A 24,717-nucleotide genomic window follows, 5' to 3' on the forward strand; every position below is an offset into this window, starting at 1 on the left:
TGGCTACTGCTCCTTCCCATCCTCTGTCTTCCTGTTACTCCTCCTCCCCCCGAGTGAGGAGTTGTACAGTCTGGTGGCCTGAGGGACAAAGGAGTTTTTCAGTCTGTTAGTCCTGCACTTGGGAAGGAGCAGTCTTTGGCTGAACAGGCTCCTCTGGTTGCTGATGACAGTGTGCAGAGGGTGACTGGCATTGTCCATAATGTCCAGCAGTTTGTCCAGTGTTCTCTTCTCTGCCACCGTCACCAGAGAGTCCAGCTTCATGCCAACCACAGGGCCAGCCCACCTGATCAGTTTGTCCAGTCATGTTAAATGACTGCAGCCTCCTCAGGAAGTACAGCCTGCTCTGTCCCTTCCTGTACAGGTGGTTGGTGTGGGTTGTCCAGTCCAGTTTGCTGTCCAGCCACAGCCCGAGGTACCTGTAAGAATCCACAGCCTCCACCTCAACGCCCTCGATCAGAACTGGTCGCTGTCTTGGTCTGGACTTCCTAGTCAATGACCAGCTCCTTTGTCTTGGAAGTGTTGAGCTGTAGATGGTTTGTATGGCACCAGACAGCAAAGTCCCTCACTAGGCTCCTGTACTCCTCCTCTCTGTCATCCCTGATGCATCCAACGATGGCTGTGTCATCAGCGAACTTCTGGATGTGACACAGCTCAGAGTTGAAGCAGAAGTCCGAGGTGTACAGGGTGAAGAGAAGAGGGGCCAGCACCGTGCCCTGGGGTGCTCCGGTGCTGCTGATCACAGTGTCAGACGTGGTGTCCTTCAGCCTGACGTACTGCTGCCTGTCGTGTTGCACCTGGGGTCTGAGGAGGCTGAGGAAGAGCCGCTCCAACGTCTTCATCAGGTGTGAAGTGAGTGCCACTAGTCATTCAGCTCGCTGGGCCGGTTCTTCTTGGGAACTAGAACGATGCAGGATGTCTTCCAGAGGGTGGGCACTCTCCCTAGCTGCATGCTAATGTAGCCGGAGGTTGTCTCCCTCCTTGCCACTATTCGGCACTGTGTTTGCTTTCCAACCACCGTGATTGCGGGGCGGTGCCATGCGCACCGTTATATTCAGGTGTGAGGCCGCGCCCCGTCCTCTCTTCCGCTCCTCGCTTGCTCCCGTGGTGGCTGTGGCGTGGCGTGTCAGCGTTGTTTGGCGTGCAGCGTTTGTTTGGTGCAGCCGTCCCGTGTTTGTGACCGCCGTCGAGGCACGCAAATCTTCTCTACCCCGGTAAGCATCTGCGGTCTTCTCCTTTTGCTCTGTATGTGCGTAATGCGCAGTTTGGTCACACGCTCTCCACTCCTTGCAGCGCAGCTGACTGCTTGGTCCGGGGGAGGCGGGAGTGGCTCGCTGGAGCCTCGCTGTGTTCAGCTACTGGTCCGCTCTGGTATGTTGTCCGCACGTTGTCTGCCTGTTCATTTTCAACTGTTGCTTGGCTCCCTGCTGATCACTCTCTTGTGCGTAATTCTCAGGCCGTGTGTGTTTAAAGCTGCGTCCTGTGAGGCTCGCATCCGCTGGTTGTTTATGTTCGCTGTGCATGCCTGGCACCCCTGGTATGTATTAATTTGGTTTCTTAAGTTAGTTTCAATTCATTTAATTAATTTACTAAATATTAGGTTTTGTTTCTGTTTCTTTTTTTTAGTGGCCTGTAACTCTGGCCATCACATCACTCCTGGAGCTGCGTTGCTGTTTTGGTTTTTATGTTCTAATTCTGTTTTGGTTATTCTGTTTTGGCTTTTCTGGTTTTGGTTCTTTTCTTTCTTTTCTTTTCTCTTCATTTTGGTGTTTGGTTTCCTGTTTAAAATTTGTTTGGTTTTTTTGTATTTGTTTGCTGTGGGGCGGACTACGCTTTGGCCAGTGCTGGTTGCCGCCTGGACCTACTGACTGAGGTCCCATTGATTTAAGGCTGTGCTGGGGCCTACATGATTGCCCCTGCCACCAACCATGATCTCTTTATTTTAAACCTTGTGTTAATTTGTTTCATTCGTGTTTCTTTGGTGGTTCTTTTCAATTAGTTCAGTAATTTTCTCTTTATCTTTTTGGGTTATTAATTGTGATAAATTGATTTAATTATTCATATTTTCTTGTATTGGATTTCAGTTGGGTTAAATTAGGTTCATTAAATTACGGTTCTTTTGTAATTTTTATTAGTTAGTCCACACCAATTTTTGTTTAGTCCTTGGGCATGTTTTAATCCTTGTTCTCTTTTTTTTTTTTGTTCAGGTGCTGGTGGCTGACGGCGGCAGTTTGACCCCTGGTGGTGGTGCATTCTTCACAAACCCCCTCCCTTTTTTGTTGTGTGTGTGTGTGTGCAGTGTCACGGGTGGTTTATTTTGAGGATCCCTTCTCCCTTTTTGGTTTCTGCCGCATGGTAAGCCCCAGCCCTGACCTTATTCCCCTCCCCTGTCCAAGTGCCTATTTTATATTATGTGTGGTGTGTGACATATTGTTTCTTTTCTTTTGTATAATTTAGTTTAATAAAGTTTGTTTGTTTTTAAAATTACAAACCGTCTCGCCCCAGTGGTTTACGAATCTGTGTGACCTGATCTAGTTAAAATCTTAATCTAGTATTTCCTGGGGTGCAATTCCCCAGGTGGCGTTGTCGGACACCTGAATCTTGATACTGATATTTAAACACACACCCCCCCCCCAACTCGCCACACTAAGGTTGAAGATGTGTTGTAGCGGTTCTCCCAGTTCAGCAGCGCAAGTCCTCAGTAGTCGGGGGCACACCATGTCCGGGCCTGCAGCTTTCCTGGGGTGAAGCTTCCTCAGCTGTCCTGACCTGGTCCACAGTGATGTATGGAGTAGGTTGTGTTGAGGTGGGAGAGGAGGGGGAGGGGGCTGCTGCTGTGATGTCTGGGGGGAGGTGTGCTGAGGGAAGAAGGAGAGATGGCTGCAGTGAGGGAGAGGGTGGGAGGGGGCATGGGCTGGTTGAACCGGTTGAAGAAGTCATTAAGTTCCTTCGCCTTCGCCAGATCCAGATGTGCTGGCTATCAATCAATAAAATTAATACAAAGATGACATATGCCATGCCTAGGTCACTTCATCCTAACAACCCTCCCTTTTTTTAAACACAGCATTAAACACACTAAAAACTAAGAATATATTTGATTAAAACATGAATACATATATGACAAAGAAAATAACACAAACAAACTCAATGCTAGTGGAAGCGAAAAACCCACACATCCAAAATATCCCTTATGGGAAAATTCCCCCACGGTCCCCCTTTTACTTTTTCCTCCCGTCAATCAATTGGAGCAACCACTGCAAAAACATGTAATGCTAAAATGAAGGATACAAGTATGTTAAACATTACATTGAAACAATAAAACATGCATAAAGAATAACAGTATTCAGGTGATTTTGCTGTTTCTCCTTCCTTTTCCTAATCCACCTGTTGCGTCATTCCCTCATCATCCTCCGATGAAGATGAAAAATTCGAAAAAGATGAGGTGCTCTCGCACCTTGGCCTTCTTTTAATGAGTACCTGTACATGGTTGACAGGGTTTTGAACCATGGAAATGTTAGTCACAGATCTGAGGATTAATGCTCTCAGAATGGGAAAACAACAGCCTAACACAAAAATCACAATAAAGAAAATTATTAAAAGTGGCCCACAAACACTGACTATCCATGCAAGCAATGAATTCCTCTTAAACGCTTGTGTTATCCACTCCATGCCTTTAAATTCCCCATAATTACCTCCTAAAGCATGAGCTTCCCTATTTGTACTCACAACCCTCTCCTGTATATCTCTAAGATTCTATATAGCCACTAACAGCTTTCCTAATCCTTCTGCTTCTGACGGCAAATAAGTACAGCAGCTCTCTCCAATTATAGTACATACTCCTCCCTGAGCTGCTGTAACCATATCTAATGCCAACCGATTTTCAATTGCATACTTCCGAATGAGAGCGACTTCTGCACTCAACGCTTTGAATCTCAAAGCTGTGGCATTTGCTAAACCACCACATCATGTCTCGTCAGTGCAATCACGAAATGATTATCATACTGCAATTCAGTATTCCAAAATAGAGTCTTGAAATACAGTTGCGAATGTGATTATTTGGGGCACCCATATGTAACTAATCTGTGGCATCCCTAAAGAAAATCACATGATCCAGCAGCACCAATACCTTGGGTCTCTGTCCAAACCAGATCCAGATGTGCTGGCTATCAATCAATAAAATTAATACAAACATGACGCATGCCATGCCTAGGTCACTTCATTCTAACATAGTTCTTCAACAAAAAAAAAAAAATCACAGACAGCAGGCTTCTTGAGAAGAGTTTTATTCATTATTTTCAGACCACATACACATTAATATGACCATCCATGTTATTCTGTACGATGATGCCTTAGAAATAAATATGATAGTGTGTCACATTTTAGGTAGGCTAAGCTTAAAGAATTTATCATGGGGGCTGCGTGTAAAGTACTGTATACTGTTCACACCGTTGTTCACAGTAGAGGGCTGCACTGAGACTGGGTCCCGCCGGGTCCCGCAGGACCCAACGCAAATATTGCGGGAACGCCGGTTTGAACTTTGCTGCGGGCGGGAACTGGCGGCTAAAAAAAAACACTGCGCAATCTTGGTGCACATGCATAAGCATTTCCACTGTATATTTATTCATAAATGGACAAATATGCCCTGAACCAGCTTTCATACCAATTTGCCACTTGCTCCACCTGTCTGTCTGTCTGTGAGCTCCATCTGTCATGAGACAAACATGAAAGAAGACGTGCAGTTTATTGTGTTTCACCGGCGACGAGCTGTCATTAGGTGTGACGATTACTTACGTCTGCACGCTCTTTATAACCCACTGTGAACCTATGTTGCATAATAAAGATTAATTAACTTCAGTCACTGCGTGATTATATAAAGGTAGAAAAATAAATAAAATACAGAGGAGGAGAATAGAATATGAAACAGCCTTTATTTCATTAAAAACTAAATGAAAACAACGAAATAGGAGCGCTATTCCTGACCAGTGCGTCAAAAGACATGCAGACCAGGGAAACGAAACAAACAACCCCGTGAATCTCTTTATTAATAGCCTATAAAATGACGTGTTTTCTCCTGCGGGACAGGAGAAGACACAAAATCAATGCATCTCTATTATTGTGCGGGCATAAATTCTCAGAGTTTTGCGGGATCGGGCGGGAGTGTAACACACACGTTGCGGTTGCAGGCGGTAATGGTCCGAAATTCAGCGGCAGCGGGTTGAAGAAAACAGTCCCGCGCAGGGCTCGAGTTCACAGTACAGTTGTTTGAGGTGCACAAAATTTAGAGTAGTTACTATGAAACAAATTTGGAATGAATGAGGAACTAACTATTAGTTAATGGTCAGTTCTTCAGTAACTCCTGATCAAATTTCAGAGGAGTAGTTACTGAGGAACTAATGAGGAACTATTACTTAATCATTACCTACCCTTTTTGTGTACTGAATCATCACCTACTCATTGGTTCCTCAGTAACTACTGTAATTTTTGTGTACCTTACACAAAACGGGTAGGTAATGATTCAGTACTCATTACCTACTCATTTTGATGTCTCACTTTACTTTAGGGTGCCAATATACATAGAGGAGTGTTAATTATTTACCTCTTTTACATGGTAATGACAATGTATTTCATATTTTACTTCAAAATATTTGGTGGGTCTATACCTCCACAGATGGGTCATGACCTGAAAAATGTTGGAAGCCCTGTTAAGGTAGGATACGTCTCTTATCTGTCTAAGTTGACTGGACTTTGGCAATGACTGATGTTATTGAAATAATTCACATAAGCTGAAGTTGCTGTTGGCCTATATTTTTACTATTCACTGTTGCATTGAATATGGTATTGGCTTATTATATTGACTGGCAATATAAGCTGGCATCTAAATGGTTTGCTGACAAAATAATACAATCATGTTTTTCACTTGAGCATATCACCGTAGCATTATTTCAAGAGTCATGTTGTGACTGTTGTATTGAGGGGCAAATTTTGGTGAGAAGTTTCAGTGGCATGTGGGAAAAACCCCGGACTGGACTGCTGGTGATTAGTTATATGGTGAATACCCATATGTGAAATGGAATAATGCTGTGACTATTGGATTCATACGGAGTGTCGCTGTGACACTGAAGTGAATGTTGTAGTGACTATTATGCCTATATTGGGGTGCATATTTGTTTTGCCTCAGCCAACATGTACTACTATGTGTGTGTGCGCGTGCATGTATGTGTGTGCGTGAACGTGCGTGTGTGGGCTGGGTGGCCTGGTTAAATGTATGACTCCCTGCCTGAAAAATTATCCCAGTCCGGCCCTGCTCGACCTGCATAAAGGGGAGAGCGCAGAGAGTGAGTTTTCAGTCTTGTTCCGGAGCTTGACTCATGAGTTGTGTTGTTGCTTGTGAACACATCGAACTCGGTTGTATCTGATTCTAAGGGCTCTAGTTTCGCAGACCGGGCACAGCGGGGGCGCAGCGCACCTGTGCTTCGCCAACTGGGTGTGGCCAGGCGGATTTTGTAAGTTTGGCACACCGTGCGGGCTGGCGCAGCTACTCCTCTTTCCCACCTCCGTCCCTCCTACCGGCGCAAGTTGGAAAGAGGGAGGAGAGAAGGCGTGGAGTGGGTTTTACACACATCACACCAATCAAATGAGCCCCTCTCCTCGCAGTCTCACTCTGTTTCTTTTCTTTTGACTTTTCTAAGATGACAGATGCTGAATTTAAACTCCCTATCTGATGCTGTGGCTGTTTGTGGTTGGCTGAGAGGGATGTGAACTCATTAGTTTGCAGGCTGTGTTAATCAAATCAGGTTCAGTTTCCATTACGCATGCCAAACGTGCCAAACGGTGCCAATCCCCTTTGATCTGACATCAGATGTGACCAGACAGTCGATATAGAGATACATTTATGTGCTGATTGCAGATAGTTGCATTGAATAGTGGTTTTGTGGGTATTTATTGCATTGTTAATGTGCCTGATATTCTGGAAACCTGCCTGTGAGGTTTTGGTGACGTGTGCCCACTGTCCGCCGGTCAGCCAAACTTTGGCTTACACCGGCTGCGCTCCCCCTGCACTGACAGTAGACCTGGTTTCAGCTGGAGAGCTTTTAGCGCACCTTCGGCGAAGTCTTTTGGCACGAAACTGTCACTGCGCCAAGCTGGATCTGTCGACACCTCCCCCTGCTGCGCCGCCACAACCATCTCAGCGCACCTCGGTCTGCCAAACTACCAAACTGAGCGCGCCTCTGGTTGTGCTGCTCGAAACTAGCTCTGCGCGGGGTTCACCACCCTGCGCCACCTGCGCTGCGCCGGGAAACTAGAGCCCTATATGTCTCCAGTGATTTTCTGAGTACCATCCTTTAAGATACAATCTGAGTAAAGGCGAGTTCAACCAAAGGCATTGAGGGTGAGGTCTGGAGCCATCTGACCCAGCTTCAGACATAGATTTTTGCTTCATCAGGATATATCATGTCTGACCAGTAAACCTACGTGAAACATAACCCACATGCGTGAGACACTGCCATAACATGCGGGCTATTCCCAGTGTGCTGTGTAGCTCTTTTCCCCATGGTGGATGACACTGATACGGTGACCTTTACCCTCCTACGCAGTTTACCACCAGTTCAATTACAGTATGCTCCATTTCAGTATACTTCAGTTCAATCTTCCACATGACAAAAGCCCACTGTTGTATCGCCTCACGTCGCCTGTGTCGCTGCCAAAAAATTTGCATTTGAACACACTGCAAAGACTACACCCAGTGGCCAACAATTGCGTACGTTCTGTGCCTGCCTGAGAGGAAATAACTCCTCACGCCAACAGAAGGCAGTCATCTGTAATCCTCATTCAAAGAGGGAAAATGGAAGCACATCATGATGCTAGTTAGCCAGTTAGCACATTAACTACACGATCCAATGTTGGAAGAACAGAGCATATTTACTGTATGCCAATGAACAGTAACACAAACCGTCACAAAATGTTTCTGCTAAAGAGCTCAATGGCTAAAGAAATATAGTCTTATCTTCTGGAACAAATTCGTTTTGGTCTCACTCATCTTGACTTTAGCTCTTTGTTTACTTTCCTCACTTCTGTTTCCCCTTCTTGTGCACTGAGCTGCACTGCCAATCAAAGTAATTCCATTCACAGACAAGCTCCACCATCTCCAATGTCAGTTTAACATACTGTATTGGCTGAAAAAAATGCCAGCAAGGGCAGACAAGGACCAGTTGTGCAGGACACACCCCAAAGACTAGAGCAACAGATGCTCAGCACCAGCTCAACATTGAACAATGGTTAACCGTCAGCTTGGTGTGTCAGCGCCTTTACACTTTCATGACAAAGCCATCTCCGTTATCAGACTAAGTGCCACGGTGTGAGAAATATACATAGTCATTTCATGATCAAGGTTTATCATTTATTTTTTTATAATGTCTGATGTGTTTTTGGAATATAATATAAAATATAACTCGCACAGTGTTTAATGTCTGCCTCCTGTAAGACAATAACACAGAAATACAATACCAAAATGAAAACATGATCACTCAGGACATACTTAACAGCTGAATAGCATATTACTTGACCAGACACAAATATATTGTGAATAACAACTTATAGAGCACGACCATATAAGGATATGTTTTTTATTGGTGTAAAATAAGGTTATTCTTCACCCAGCTATATATATGTGAGAACTGTATTGGATATTGGGTCCTAAACAAGAAACTATGCCTACCAAAGCTAACCTTAGGCCCTAATCACACCGAAACACATTGCTAGAAATGCACCGCCAGCAGAACCATTGACTTCCTGTTGCACAGTGCACCTGGTGTGTGCTGCTCTCTTGACTGGTGTTTTTATAACAATTTTTATATGTTCATAAAATTTTAAATATTCTTTACTTTCAGCTCAAGGCGCTGAATCCTTCTGCTCGTCAATGTCACACTTGGCCGAGTGTGCGAAAATACTGATGAAAAACCAAATGCTACTAGACGGAAAATCTCCCCTTTACTTTAGTTATTTTCAAAGGGGAGACTTTTTACACATATTTCCATTAACAAAATGGTTTCAAGTCTCAGTTATAGTAAAGTAACTCTTCTATTTTCATTCTTTTAAAGGTCATTCTCATTGATAATAATATAAATTCTGTAGTATCACGATACCATGAAACCGTGATATTTTCTGAGACAAGACAGTTATCGTACCGTGAAATTCTCATACTGTTACAACCCCTAGTATGTCAGGGTCTTACTGTAACAATTCCTTGATGAAAAGGGATGTTTGAGGGCTTTAGTTACCTAATTGATTTCAAAATCGTGCTGCTTGTGTATAAAATCACTCTGTGTCTCAGCGCCCAAATATATCTCATATGAACAGATATATGAACCTTTTAGGACCCTGAAGACACCTGGGGACGGCCTACAGACCATCCCAAGTGTCACGACAAAACATGGAGAAGCAGCGTTTTCTTATCATGCACCACAAACGGAATACCTCCCAGATGATGTTAGATAAGCCCCAACTCTGAACACTTTTAAGTCAAAGTTATAAATGTTCCTTCTTTACACTGCCTACTCCATCCTGTAATGACTGCAACCTTATTTTTCCTCGTGCATTAGTAAACATCTTGTAAGCCAGGAAACTGTAGAGCTGGCTAAGATCTAGACTCCTTTGTTAGTCCTCAAGTCTTTTCCTGTTTCAAACTTACACACTGCCCGAGTCTCCAATGCACCACAGCAGCACAAAGGCAAGAGAGAGGAGGGCGGTCCCCAGTAAGTCTCCAAGGGCGGTGAGGTAGGGTATTGCGTAACTGTCAGGGTCTCTACCCCTACGCCACAGACAGTGGACCATACAGTCGGCTATACAAAGCAGGGTGAAGACCTAAGAGACAGACACGAGTGATATTGTAAAACATTGATGAAGTGATGCAGAGGAAAAATTACCCCACGTGTGGTGTGACCCACCTGAATCACAGATGCAGCCAAGAAGACGACAGTCAGGAGAGGACTGGGCAATGTGTTGGCTCCTTTCATCAGGTGAATAGTGTATAAGAAGATGAGCTGACCAGGGATCACCAACAGAAGCAGAATCTGAGCAGATCGATGGTTCGCTCCTGCCAGGACAAAGCTGAACATCACACTGGGTGTATTGTGTGGTGTGTGTTTATCAGGTGAAGGGACAACTGGCTGTTTTTATTTAAATACTTTGACCACTGGATCGTTACCTGAGCCAAAGAAAGTGCGGCAGGGGTTGAAGCAGCCTTTACGATCTTCAGGAACCTCTCTGGGTGGGTAATTCAAATGCAAATTAGTAGAAATGCGACTGGCCTGTATGGAGACGAGGTTTCCTCCAATACCTGATTAGGAAAGAAAAGGAAGGAATTCAGTAGACTTAACAGAGCTGCGCTAAAGCCACTAAAGGAAGCAATCAACTTTTTTCTACACACAGTACTCCCCAGGAACTGTAAACAGACTTTGAAGAGTAAAACTGGCAGTTTCCCTTTACTGAATTTAAATACTCACCTGGGCTCTGTGAATGTAGCTTGTGTTCAGGTCCTCAACATGCCCTCATCCTGTGAGATTTTTTAAATTAATATCTTAAATCTTACTATATAATGACGAAAACTCTGTCTGTGTGTGTCTGTGTGTCTGTTCCATGTTTTTCTCCTCACTGACTTGGTCAATCCATGTGAAATTTGGCACAGTGGTAGAGGGTCATGGGAGGATGCGAATGGAGCAATATTACATCAATTGTCCAAAGGGGGCGCTATAGCAACCGATTGAAATTGCAAACTTTGAATGGGCATATCTCATGCCCCATATGTTGAAGAGACATGAAACTTTGCACAGAGATGCCTCTCCTCATGAGGAAAAAATTTGCCTCAAGAACCCATAACTTCCAGTTGTATAGATTTTCCGCCATTTTGAATTTTTTGAAAAACACTTAAAATTGATCTCTTCCTAGGAAGTTTGACCGATCTGCATGAAACTCGGTGAACATAATCTAGGGACCAATATCTAAAGTTCCCTCTTGGCAAAAGTTGGAAAACTTACTAAAACTGAGCTTCTATAAGGCAATGAATATTGCGTAGGGCGTGGCTCATCACATAAAGGTGTATAACATCTCAAGGGTTTCACCGATCACCACGCAACTTCGTAGGCATATGACCACACATAATCTGAGGGGATCCCTCCATTATTGACCCGATCAAACAAAATGGGGGCGCTAGAGAGCTAATTTCTCATCTAGGCCTAACCGCCATAACGATTTTTACTAAACTTGGTAGATATGTAGAACAGGACGCCTCAAGGTGACTGGAGAAATTTAACTCTAATTGGCAACTGGGTGGCCCTATAACAACAGAAACAGGCTTAAAAATGGCTAAAATGCGACTGATCGCTGTGGCTCCCCCTGTGGCCGAATGTTGTTGGGTTTTTTTCTAATTTTTGGTATGACTAAGGCATGGTATGGTATGCTGCTGCAACAAGGGCTAGCCGCACCTTTCCCACGTGAACTACCAGTGCACCCCACTTTTAAGTCAATACAACATATAAACACTTTAGCTATCTGCCTTTCAACGTGCTACCTCAACTACTAATGTACAGTTTTAGCCCACTAACTATCCCTCTCTTTGCAGTGGTACTACTGTACTTTCAATAAAGCAATTGTACTTTCACATTCACAAAAACTCTGTCTGAATACATTATTCTTCTTAATGGGTTCAGTTGACTATTTCATCTGCAATTTCCTATGACCTGTATCCCAAACACACACCATGTGAAACTGTACATGGGCAACTGTGCACACAATGGGTATGGACTAATTATTATTATTATTATTGTTATTATAATAATAATTATTATTATTATTAGTAGTAGTAGTAGTAGTATATCTTGCTTTTATTTTTTTTACTGCTTACAATCAGTCACTCAGATACATTATCATTGTTGTTAAACTGTGCAATATCTATAATAATGTATAGATAATAATGTAAAATCAGTCATTCAGTCTGTCTTTTTATTATATTCTGCTTCTTTTTTATGCTTCCTTACTATATTGTTTTGTGTTTTCATACTGTTGTTTTTATACAGTTAAGTTGCTTTACACATTTATATATTGCTTTGTGTTTTACTTTTTTACTGATGCTTCCTGTTTGAACTATCTCATCGCTGTAATGTTGCAAATTTCTCCACAGTGGGATGAATACAGGATTATCTTATCTTATCACATCTTATCTCTTATCTTCTTACACCACTTAAAGCCATAAAGGCCTCGTAACCCCCTGTGAGGCTTTAGGGGCCCCTAGTGGGGGTCAGGACCCCCAGCTGGGAACCAGTTACCTGGGGCACAGACATCTGATGAGCATCCCATAAACAGACAAACTTCTTTAAATTTTACATAAAGGTTTTTAGTAGTAGTAGTAGCAGTAGTCATTTTTAAATGTTCATTCTTTGTAAATTCTACTACAGGTCATTTTGACACAGATACAGAGCGTACACATATGTACACACAATCGACAGGCTGTCCACTACAGATTGTTTTCAATTGCAACTTTAAACAGAAAAGTCAAAGTATTTGTTCAGTTTATCTTGGTGAAGTCAGCTAAAGGTATTTTAGGGCCCTACAGAGTAACAAGTATCTCGAAACGGAGGAGAGGTGACATTTCTGTGGATCCACTGGAGAGTCCCATGGTGGTGGGTGATGAAGCAGAATTCGGTGCCTGGAGCTGGGCCTGATGGCTCCTGACCTTATCATCAACTATTTGGTTGGACTCGCCTTCTACTCAAATAAGTATCTTAGAATCAAATAGCAAATGTTGAGACAACCACTGGAGACACTTAGAATCAGGTGCAACTGAGTTTAATGTGTTCACAGGCAACAACACATACAACTCAATGAGTCAATCTCCGGAGCAGGACTGAAGTTTCACTCTCTGTGCGCTTTCTTTTATGCTGGTGAAGATTCTGCTGAATCTCTACCTTTTTTGCCTTAATCCTGCCCACTTAAGCCCGAACACATTGGTGGCACGTTTTTCACTTTTGGTTGAGTCCAATCCTATTGGTGTATTATTTCCACGCCATCTGGATGTGAGACATATTTGGTGTCCAAGTCCAAGGCTATAAACATAGCTGAGAGGCCCCTACAGATGGCCGAGATGCTGGCACTGGCTATACATTAACACTGAGTGCACATTAACTCAGAAACACTGGTTATACATTAACACTGGTAGCTCTAGGCACTCCTTACTTTAGTTCCACGTGTCTTTATGCAACATAGAACAGAGTGTGTGTGAGTACAATACATGATTACATAAAAACAATGCGTAAGCAGGGATATTAACTTCAACAGGCATTTTCAAACTTAATCACCTTATGCCAGTGTATATCTACTGATTTATTATTTCAATCACTCTATGCAGTTAAAGCTTATTCTTGCACTACATGGGGAGTGCAGTGACAACGGGGAGTGTATGTCGCAATGCAAAAATGGTTAAGTTTTCTGAGGCGAGATGTAGCTTAAAGTTTTATCCATGACTGTTAATTGAAATGTTTTTTTAAATCTTCATCTTGATTCTGTATCACAGACATTTGATGTTGAGTATGGTGTACCTCAGGGAAGCATCCTTGATCCGATCCTCTTTTCTTTATATATGCTTCCTCTAGGTAAAATAATTAGTCTTCATAATGTACATTATCATTGTTATGCAGATGATGTGCAATTATATATTTCTGTTTCATCAGGAGACCCTAGTGCGTTAAACAGTCTTTTTTCCTGTCTTACAGATATTAACATCTGGATGAACAAATTTTTTTTAAAGCTAAACGAGCAGAAAACAGAGATTTTACTTGTTGGTCCACTAGAAGAAAGGCAGAAACTTCAGTCAAAGTTTGGCAGTCTGTCCCAGCAGATTAAATCACATGTTACAAGCCTAGGAGTGATTTTAGACTCTGATCTTAATTTTAGTCGCCATTTTAACAGAATTGCAAAAACATCATTTTTTCACCTTAGAAACATTGCCAAAATTAGACCCTTTTTAACTCAGGATGATGCTGAAATACTTGTACATGCTTTTATCACTAGCCGTTTGGACTACTGCAATTCCCTTTTAACTGGTCTCCCTAGAAAGTCACTGAAGAAACTACAAGTTAGTCAGAACGCTGCAGCCAGGATTTTAACAAATACAAAAAAAAAAAGATCACATTAGTCCTCAGCTTGCATCATTGCACTGGTTGCCTGTTTCTTTTAGGATTGATTTTAAAGTTTTGTTACCCACTTATAAGGCCTTAAATAATTTAGCACCGTCTTATTTCAGCAATTGCCTTTCTTCTTATGCCCCAACAAGAGCTCTCAGATCCTCCACTGCCTGTCTTTTAGTTGTTCCCAAGGTGTCCCACAAGAGAACCAGTGAAGCTGCTTTTTGTTTTTATGGCCCTAAACCATATGTGTCAAACTCAAGGCCCGCGGGCCAAATGTGGCCCGCCACGTCATTTTATGTGGCCCGCAAGAGCTTAAAAGGTCTGATTGTCTAAAAATAAATAGGTCAAAAGCGTGATTTGACCAAAAACTACATTTCCCACAATGCATGTCGATTATATTATCCGCGAAGTGCCGGCTTCCCGCCACTAGACGGCAGTGTTTCCACATCAATGCGATTTATCCAACAAGTGGAATTGAGAAATACAAATAATGATCCCAAAATGTCCAGGAAGAGAAAAGTTGATGCAGATGGAAGGCTGTTTCAAGAAAGATGGGAAGGCGAATACATGTTTGTGCTTCAAGGAGAAAGGCCGGTATGTCTTTTGTTTTCAATCAAGGATCAAACTATCCAAGTGAATAAAGTTTATTCACTTGGATAGTTTGATCCTTGATTGATGGAGTTATGTGGGTTAAGGAGTAGTTACATTTATTTTACATTACATTTGGTTACATTTAGTCACGTTTATAAGTTACATCAGGCCCTTTGAGGGCAGCCATTATGCTGATGTGGCCCTTGGTGAAAATGAGTTTGACACCCTAAACTATGGAACACTCTCCCTTTAGATCTGAGAATGGCAGACTCCTTAGCTATTTTTAAAAAGAAATTGAAAACCTATCTTTTTAATTTGGCTTTTAATACTTTATTATTTTTAATACTTTATTTTATTTTATTTTATTTTTTATCACTGTTATTGTTTTGTTTTGTTGATGTTGTTTAAATTGATGTGTTGTTTTTAACTGTTGTTGTTTTGCTGTTTCTGATATTGCTTTGTTCAAGCACTTTGGGCTGCATTCGTGCATGAAAGGTGCTCTATAAATAAAGTTTATTATTATTATTATTATTATTATTATTATCTTTGCAAAAAGAAGTAGCCAATAAATTCACTCTCATAAGAGGACAACTCACCATTTATAACTGGAGCATAAACTATGATTCCTGCCAGGTTTGGATCTGTCACAGCTTTGTCCAGAATAACTCCTCCAATACTAATAAACAAAAAAACAAGACATAAATCGTCATTGTAAAAATCTGTATTTTGACAAACAGTGATGGGATGGAGATGACTGGGGGACTGGACCTTTTAATGCCAAGGAAAAACATTAAATTTACTAAATTTATAAACACACCACATTTAAATGTACAGAGTTCAAGCAGTGTGAATACATGCGCATGCTTTCGCAGAAGTCAGTTTAGAGACTGAGGTGAGTACCTGCTGATGACCATCGCTGTGATAATTGGTTCCCAGCCTGTGCGGAGCAGGATGCGACTGGCTGGATGTTTGAGGGAGATGAATATCCAGACAGGAATCAGGCACACAAAGAACATATCCACCAGGTACAACACGTAGGGATACAGATCTGTCAAGAGAAAAGGTCATAATATATATCTTTATTTTCAACCTGGAATCAGTCTGAACCTGTGTGAGGTTTCTGATCTTCATGAATGTGTTAGTTATAGCACCATGAGTACCATCTGTTGGCTGTAAATTGAAATTACAAGCCCTGCTGTTCACACTGTTGTGGTCAAAGAGTCCCACCACCTCTCCTATAGACTTTGTGGTGGTCGTGCATGTTCATCTTTTAGTGGGTTTGTGTCTCTTTGTGGTTGTTCTGTATCTTTTTGTAGTCATTAGGCTCTGTTTTAGGTAATTTCGTTTCTCTTTGAGGTAGTTTTGTGTTCTTTTTTGCCTGTTTTGTGTCTCTTTACGGTCATTTCTGGTCTATTTTTGGTCATTTTGTGTGTTTTTGTAGCTGTTTGGCTTAATTTTATGTAATGTTGTTTCTTACTGAGGTAATTTTGTGCATTTTTTGGTCATCTTTTGCCACTTTATAGTCATTCTGTGTATCCTTGTGGTTGATTTACACATTTTTAATCATTCTGTGTCTTTTTGCAGTTTCTTAGCATCTCTTTGTGATCTTTTTATGTCTCTTCCTGTTCGATACATCTTAATTTGAGTGACATTTTGCAGGTGAGGCCAGTGGGGCACCCGTGCGTGTGCCTGGTAGACTCATTCAGCAATCGATCCATGGTTCTCGTGTGTGTTATTCAGATTCGAATGTGCCTACCAGAGTGTCTTGTTGTCCTTGTCTCTCTTTACCTATGAGGGAGTAGAACCAGTAACTGAAGCTGGCCAGCAAGGCAAGAGTGATGAGATCCCCAAAGCTGGCAGCCATGGGTGTGGCCACATTGTCAGGGTTGATTCTGAACCTCTTGGACCCAATGATCACTCCCACCATGATAATACCTGCAGAGGTTAAAAACAAGGTTAAGCTCTTAATCTGTAAAGTGACCTGTGATCAGTCCTGAAGGTATTTATGCTGTCAGAAAGAGCTGATAACCATGTTTAATTTCAACATGAATGGAGCTAGAATGGCCCTGAACTCTTAATTTCAGTAAAATTGCTCTGAAGTTTTAATTATAAAGAAAAAAGGGAGCAAAAAGAGAAGGAAACTAGGACCTAGGGGTACATCTTGTGCATGTAGCCACACATCTGCCTCTGTGGCACTGAGCCTGTCAAAATCAGTTTGTGCCTGAAATTCAAATTGCATGTTGATCAGAAGACATTCTGCAGCCAAAAGTGGTAAACACCATGCAGAATTGATTTAAATGGCTTGGACGCACCTTGCCGCAGTCCTTCTGTTCATACTTTTATTTCTAGAATAATTTTCATCATGCAGAGCAGCTCATAGAAAAAAAAACAAGAGCACAATTTCCTGATAAAGTGCTTTTTGGGGGGTATTTAGGAGTGTTTGCCAAGAAAATAGGTCAAAGAATAACTCTGAGGAGCTTAAAAAAACGAAGTATTAATTGGTACAGTTTGTAGCACTGTACAGAAACTGCAGTGAAGAATGATAGGATGTGTGAAGCTGGCCCAAAACAGAGCAAGGATATAATGGATTCCACGGAAACTCAGGAGTCAGCACCTGAACATTTATAGAGGATGAATAATTAAGCTTAATCGACTCCTGAGGTTAAGGGTGAAGCAGAGAGGGAGAAACTGTCATCAGGTACAAACAGATATAAGGATGATGTGTGCTGGAGTGTGGTGCACCCATCTGAGAACAGCGGTTAAAGGTGACGGCAGGTTGTGTTGTTACCTTGCAGCAATGAAGCAATGAAGGAGGTAGAAACGCTGGATGAACACAGGAGCATTACGTGCTGTAAGGGCATCTTTCCCTCTGCCATCCAGCCCAACAGAGTCGCCATCAAAGAGGCCAGCAGGCCGAGCACTGTGGCTTGTAGCTGTTAAATACAAGTTGTATAGAAATATCTGCAAGTCATGATAGATTGCACAGAAGTGTGCAGAATAATGGGTTTTGATAAAGAAATGGTTAATTGGAAGATACAAACATACACAATTAGCCACAAAGTTGTTTTTCCCAAACAAAAATAATGCACCTGCTTAAGCGCCAAGTTCCCAGCGATCAACATCCACTTTTCATCGGCAGGTTCCAATTTTCCTGTGTTTACCTGTCAACATCAGAGATGTGTTAACTCATTAGCAATAATACATTTGAACATGCACACCATGACAACTGGGCAATCTCAATTTGCTGATGAAGATCATGTGACTGAAAGCTGCACAACAGCTAATAAATGGATTTTAACTAAATGATTTTTGTCAGCTGATGATTCCAAAGTCAAGGATGAACTTTGAACACCAGCTTGAACAACAAAAGATCTCATCCTGAATAGAAATACTAGAGCCTCTTAAATGGCTATGATTGAGGTAATATAGCACTGCTGTTACAAAAGGAACTTTTTAAGCCCCTCTATGGTTCTTTAGAGGTTCTCTACTGGTTCTTTCCCCAGTAAAGTAAACTAAGCTGAAGAAAGAGTACAGAACACAGATCCTGTATTGTTCTTGAAATGGTCTCCACAGGTGCTTCAGCTTATTTAGTTCAGTTTACTGGGGAAATAATAAAAATAGTGCATTAAAATAGCCTACAAGCAGTGAATTTCCAGAGAACATTATAGCAGCTCTCAAGCTTTTTACATGTGCATGGAAATATTTCAGGTTTGTAATGGTAACATATTGTGTTTCTCAGTAAGAATTTAGTACAAGATCCTGATTTTTTTTAAAGTAATGATTATTAATGATTTATATTTGAAGTAAAAGTATCATTTAGAAACCTGTTAACTTGTCCGTGGTAATCTGGCATCATTCAAGGGCCCCCAGGCTTAAAAAGTTAAAACAATATAGTGCTATATCACACCCTCAGTGGTCCCATATTTGACAAAGGTGCTGTATAGCACCTTTAAAAAATGGGCGCCATAGCACCAAGACAGGTTTCCTTATGATTACAAGCCAAAGCATTGCATGTGTGTACTGTTTAGCACCGTTTAGCACCGTTTTTGTTCAGAGAGTATGTCATTCAACAAAAGCATAAAACTGTATCATAGACTGGCAAACATCTTACACAGTGCTTAAAAATAATACATTAATTTTATATTAGACAAGCATACAAACATACAGTGAGAAGTAAACTAAAAAGTAATTGATTACAACACAAATTGAGAAATTAACAAATCAAATCGCTTGCCACTGTATTGCTCCAAGCTATGACCCTATGAAAATAGTGATCTTAAAGCTGGTGATGTTATATATTTTTCTTACTGTCAAAAACTTGTCTGTCTTGTTACTTTCGCACTTCCCTAACCCGGCTGTGGCACTCAAGCCACTTGGCTCATTAGTTCCTACTGAAGATGCAATCTTGGAAACTGGACTCAAATTACCTTTAATCAAATGTAAAAAAAAAAAAAAAAGAAAGAAAGAAAGAAAGGCTAAACAGTTGCCTGAAGCAGCTCGTCATTGTAGTTTTGGGTTTTTTTGTTAGCAAATGTAAATAGTGCATTTGTCTGGACTATTTTCAGCCACGGATTAATCCATACTTTAGGCACCTGGGGTCCTATTCAAAAAGCTTCTTTGTACAAAGACTTGTTCCTTCAAAATTAGTATAATTGTGACTTTTCTAAGGTTTTACCCTTACAGTTAAATTCCTGACAAAGATAAAAGTTTTTCACAAAGCATCTTAGCTCTTAAGGTGAAAAACTGTTTGGAGTAGGGCAGAGGAAATTTAAGGGGCTTAAGGGTTTCTCATGCAGGGGAGAAAATGGTGAAAAGACAAAGAGGAAGGAGAAATAATGATGAATGACAGTGAGTGAATGAAACGCTACAGATTAGATCATGATCATCACATCTCCCACCCAACACAATAACGATATAGAAATAAAGTGATCACAACACTAGGATATATGGCCATTGGAAAATGCAACAGTGCAGCAGTGATAACTTGGGTTTGCCTCAACCTTTTATCAGCAGAGTGATCACACTAACAGTTACAGTGCTTTTACAATCTTAATATTATGACGCAGTTCACTTCATTTCCACAGAATGTCCACGTCTCACCTATATGGGCTCATTATGAGACAGTGGGCCCCTGGGCACAGATATGCAAAAAGCCCCCCACCTCTATTACCTGGGAGGAAGACACACAGACTTTATGGTTGTATTTCCTCTTTTTGTAGTTACTGTGTCTTTTTGCAGCTCCTTTGCATCTCTTTGAGGGAATTGTGAGTCTCTGGTTGACATGTGTTAACTTGAGTTACATTATGCAGATGAAGGCCGGGAGGGGCCCCTTGGCACCCCCCTGGGCCCCTTTTTCTGTGCCCAGTAGGCCTGTTACATAAACCATCTACGATCACCCAGTGCAACAGCATTGGTTATCAGTGTGTTTTTAATAGTTTTGGCGAACAACTGAGCTCTACAATCAATAATTATGGTAATATTTGATTATTATAATCTGTCTTTGTCCAGAAAAACATAATTTAGGATGATTTGTTTTGTTGGACTATTGTCAGCATCAGTTTGTCTCGCAGGATATTGTCCTGCAAATTTATCTGCTGCTATGGTCTTCACAGGTCTGTGAGGAGTTTCACACAAGGACGCAAAATCCATGATGCAAGACGGCAATAATATAATTCTGAGAAAGAGGTTGTAGTTACCCTGTCAAACAATTTCTTATGGTAATCACATTCACTACAACTCCATTGCTGCATCTCTGCCCATTTCACCACATAGTGTTAAGTGTTGATTTATACTGAAATGCTCTAAACACATCTCACTTATGCCTCATAATATTTCTTTGTAATTGTGTCCATATCATAAGTAGTTTACTGACATGATGTCACTTTTTCAATGTATGTGTGATAAGATTAAATTGTTGTGTGTAAATGTTGAGGGGTTGGGGGTTGTCAACATGCACACACACTCACAGCAGTCGAGAGTCTCGAGGCTAGAGTCATCTCCAGGTTCCCCTTCATGCCTAATACTGCAGGGACCAGGATGAAGAGCTCTGTGATTTCCTGAAACACGTCCCAGTTCTGCCAGAAAAACAAGGTTTTAAACTTAATATAGAAGATGAACCACAGTCAACACCAACACAACAAACACTCTTTGTTTTCAGCCAAGTTGATGCTCACTCAAAATAACACACAAACTTTGAAAGTCAAATCAATTTTTGTTTCTTTTATAACTTCCACGTTTCAACTCTTCAGTTCTTCACTTCCTGGCAAAATGTGAATGCTTTTTTTATACACAGTCTCCTTGATTTTGCTTCCAGGCATTTGGAAAAGGCAAGAAATGATGACCTTACTAAACCACTTCTTTGTTTCCTCACCTGAACCACTTCAAGGAGCATCCCAGCAGAGACAGTCCCGAGTCCAGCCAGCAGAAATGGCACCAGGATCTGAAGCACCACACAGCAGACTGACTCAGCAGGGGCACTGGAGCCACCTGCATCCTTTATTCTGGTGGATTCACTGAACCTTGAGCTGCCGTAGAGATGTTTGGGAAGCAGAAAGTCTGTCTCAGTGCACTCCTGTGGCTCATAACGGAGACTGGTGCTGACAGGTGAAATATTCCCATCAGAGCCAAAATGTTGTGGACTTCTGGAGCGTTGAGATGAGGACGGGTGAGTTCCGTACTGCTGGCTGGTGCCTCTGCCCTCAGAGCCACGTAGGAGCAGTTTCTTATCTTGTGACTCTGGGACAGACATGGTGTAAAGCTGGCAGGATGTTACACCTGCTGCTCTGGCTCCTGAGAAACAGTGGCACCTACTCTGGTGACAAACAGGTGGCCGAAAGAGAAAATGAGGAACACCAAAAAGAATAGCAATAAGGACTTGGTAGATTAATAAAACCATAGCATAAATAGCTGTAAAAGTGAAAGGGACGGTTCTCCAAAATCAAAAATACAAACTTGATTATTTTGGTGTGAGTTGCAGACTGTTGGCGATATCAGCCGTTGAGACGTGTGCTGTCTCTTTAATATAACGGAACTAGATGGCACTTGGCTTGTGGTGCTGCACGCTGAAAAAATAACTTTGAAAAACTCAACAGCAATGTCCTTTTTCCAGAAAACATGACCTTGTTGTGAGCAGTTTCATGTAGGAACTATTTTCTTATTGCTGAATGACACCTGCCAACTGTATCACCACAAATAAGGAAGCGTGCATCTTTTCATGAAATGGTGGCTTGTGCTCTTGACAGGGTAAGATTAAGCCATTAAGTAAACATTAATGGCATGATCTAGCAGTGTATGCACACTTTCTTCTGCACAGTGATGCAGTTGATGGGTGTAGTTGGTAGCCTAGAAAGAAAATAGTCCCTACATGAAACTGCTCATGATAAGGTCTGTGGATTATCTTGACTAACCGGGTTAGATTTCTGGGAAGACACAATGCTGTGAAGTTTCTCCATAGTATTAGTTTAGCAGGAGAAATAGGCTCCCATGCACCCACATTGCAATTTTTTTGGTAACCTGTTTTGTTAGGACCCTGATGGTGTCTAGGTAAGATTTTGTCCTGATGCCAAGGTCAACTCATGACCCATGGGGTTTGTCTGGCGGCCATCTTGAATTGATGTCCATGCTAATGGAAAAAAATGCAGACTTTCGCAACGTTTCATAATGAACCCACTTTTTCATATAATTTGGACACCAGGACTCAAATGGAAAGGTCACTGACATACTACAACCACTCTTTATTTAGGCTTTTAGACTGATAACAATATAACCTCTGCTATTCTGCTAGTTTCACAGTTGTTTCCTGCAATAGCCAAATGCAGCTACTTTATTATCTCACACTAATCTCATAGTTATTAAATGGATGAGGTCTATGAAGCCATAATGAGTCAGTTTCAGATTGGTGAGGAGACCTCAAATCAGACCAGGTACCTGATGAGGTGTGAATAATGCTGTTTAGAGTTAAGGGAGAGCACCAGGTAATTGGTCTTCACAGAGGAGCAAGAAAGTATGTCTTAGTACTCCAGATGATGCCTGCTGCAGATGAACTCCACAGGTGAGCAGATAAAGCGTTGCCTGGGGAGCCTAGCATGTTCCTGACCCTTGTCCTGTCTGTTGCTTGTGATTTTCAGTGTGAGAAGACTCGATGACTTGTGCACTCTGTAGGATAGGACCTCTGCAGAGCAGTGACAAATGGCAAGTGGAACCTGTTTCTCCTGCTAAACTATAATTTTTGGGGGCTTTTAGCACCACATGCCAAGTGCTATCTATTCCCATTATATTCAAGAAGGCAGACATCTCTATAGCTGATACCTCCAACACTCAGCAACTCACACCAAAACAGTTTAGACTGATAAATAGCACAACAGGTTAAAGAAAACAAAATGTGTTTTTTATTTTAAGGTGAACTGTCCCTTTAAGTCAAAAGCTCAGTATTCCATTATTAACACTCGTACTGTACAGACAAGCACTGTGATACTGTATGTTACTTCCATAAAAAATCAAGTGTGCGACTTTGGCATGTAGAAATCTTGTCTGTCGCAGAGGCTGTCTCACAGTCATCTGATGGCACAGACAGAATGCATTATCATTCTTCATGCCTGTTTCACATCAGTGACACTGAGGCAGTGTTGTCCGACACAGACAACGCTCTTCATTGGAAATTCCTAAGAGATGACCAGGTACTGAACAGCTGAGGTTATCAAGCTGTGTGAGCAAGGAGCAAAACAAAATATATAACTTCTTTTTATACCCATTCTGCTGAAAATATGCATATCAACAAACATACTTGTTGATGGTATGTGAAAATGCATCACTAATACGCTGAATAATTTGCTATATCCTGTTGACAAGCTTGAAGTGTCCATATAAACTGAAGCTTCTGCTTGGAAGGTAAGAAATGAATCTTTAATGAAGATATACATAATTTTATTATGTTGAATATTCATACACAAGTAACTCTTAATCATCAAACCCCTTAAAATGATTGGAAAACCTACAAGAGCCACACTGTTATGGGCCAAAAACTTGTTTAATCATTCAAGGCTTTGTAATATTATCTATAAGGACTCCTGTATGCACAGATCTGCAGATGCACACGGATATCTAAAGGAAAGCATTTTACATCAAACACTGTATTATGAACGGGTTTCTCACATAGGCACTATTCATCTCCAAGATTGCGATCATAGCGTTGAGGACAACATAAGAGAAAGTTTTAATTCTCGTATCAAATTAATTTGTAATGCTTAGTTCTTTGTGGCATGTCTCCCTCTCTGCAGCAGCTCTGCTCACACTGATACTGCTTCAATCAATGTGTAAATATGTACGTACAGTATTTATATTTTAATTTGATAGTCTGGACAACATTTGGTCTGTATTTATTAGTAGAATTGTAGTATATAAGTGTCTTACCTTTAATGGGAAACCATAGGAGAAGAAGAGGCATCTAGTCTCACACTCCACTGCCAACCGTGACTCTTCCTTGGGGCCTCTGTCGTCCACTGAATGTTGAGCTGAGTCTTCAGTGTGACATTATGCCAACTCCCCCCACCGTACACATACACACACACACACACACACACACACACACACACACACTCACACACCACATGACTTTCACTCTCTCACCACCTCTGTCATGTCCAGCACATGCATACTCAAACATAGTGACAGATGCAGTGGTATAAGACAGACAGCATGACACATACACACATTTGACAGGTATTTGTTAAGCACAGCGAGTTCAGTGCTGGCCTGTGACCAAATTATAGCGTAGTTGTTGTAGTTTTGTTAGCACCATATGTTGTGTTTATTTATCATACCACAGGTTTTAAAAGTCTGTGCAGGTTGTTACACCTAGATTGGCCGTTTTTATTTAAAAATATAAATAATAAAGAAAGAACAAAACCCAAACAATATCTATCTATCTATCTATCTATCTACTCATTGCCAGTGA

The 24,717-nt window shown here is 41.5% G+C and overlaps 1 protein-coding gene across 2 annotated transcripts; it reads right to left on the reverse strand.

The window, feature by feature from the left end:
* Positions 1-2,929: 2,929 nt before the first annotated feature.
* Positions 2,930-24,318, reverse strand: slc41a2a (solute carrier family 41 member 2a). 2 transcript variants are annotated; one of them, XM_049574672.1, is made up of 11 exons: positions 24,174-24,318; positions 21,136-21,576; positions 20,732-20,839; positions 17,855-17,926; positions 17,554-17,698; positions 16,554-16,700; positions 15,666-15,813; positions 15,362-15,441; positions 10,202-10,333; positions 9,942-10,090; positions 2,930-9,858 (listed from the first exon to the last, which is right to left on the reverse strand). In XM_049574672.1, exons 2-11 carry the CDS (start codon positions 21,511-21,513, stop codon positions 9,682-9,684), a joined length of 1,536 nt encoding a protein of 511 aa, XP_049430629.1. In that variant the 5' UTR covers positions 21,514-21,576; positions 24,174-24,318; the 3' UTR covers positions 2,930-9,681. The 2 variants fall into 2 exon arrangements, with proteins under 2 accessions (XP_049430629.1, XP_049430630.1); XM_049574673.1 differs by having other exon boundaries at positions 21,136-21,571; positions 24,174-24,304.
* Between the last annotated feature and the right edge of the window lie 399 nt (positions 24,319-24,717).

The sequence above is a fragment of the Epinephelus fuscoguttatus genome, linkage group LG4 (genome assembly GCF_011397635.1).
Source record: "Epinephelus fuscoguttatus linkage group LG4, E.fuscoguttatus.final_Chr_v1".
In the NCBI taxonomy this organism is placed as follows: Eukaryota; Metazoa; Chordata; class Actinopteri; order Perciformes; family Serranidae; genus Epinephelus; species Epinephelus fuscoguttatus.

Excerpts from the sequence above, each read along its gene's own strand:
- slc41a2a (XM_049574672.1), bottom strand. The coding sequence starts at position 21,513 with ATGTCTGTCCCAGAGTCACAAGATAAGAAACTGCTCCTACGTGGCTCT. Across the intron at positions 10,091-10,201 it reads CCGCACTTTCTTTGGCTCAG|GAGCGAACCATCGATCTGCT; the intron begins GTAACGATCCAG and ends TTGTCCTGGCAG. Across the intron at positions 9,859-9,941 it reads TGGCTGCATCTGTGATTCAG|GTCTTCACCCTGCTTTGTAT; the intron begins GTGGGTCACACC and ends TCTGTCTCTTAG.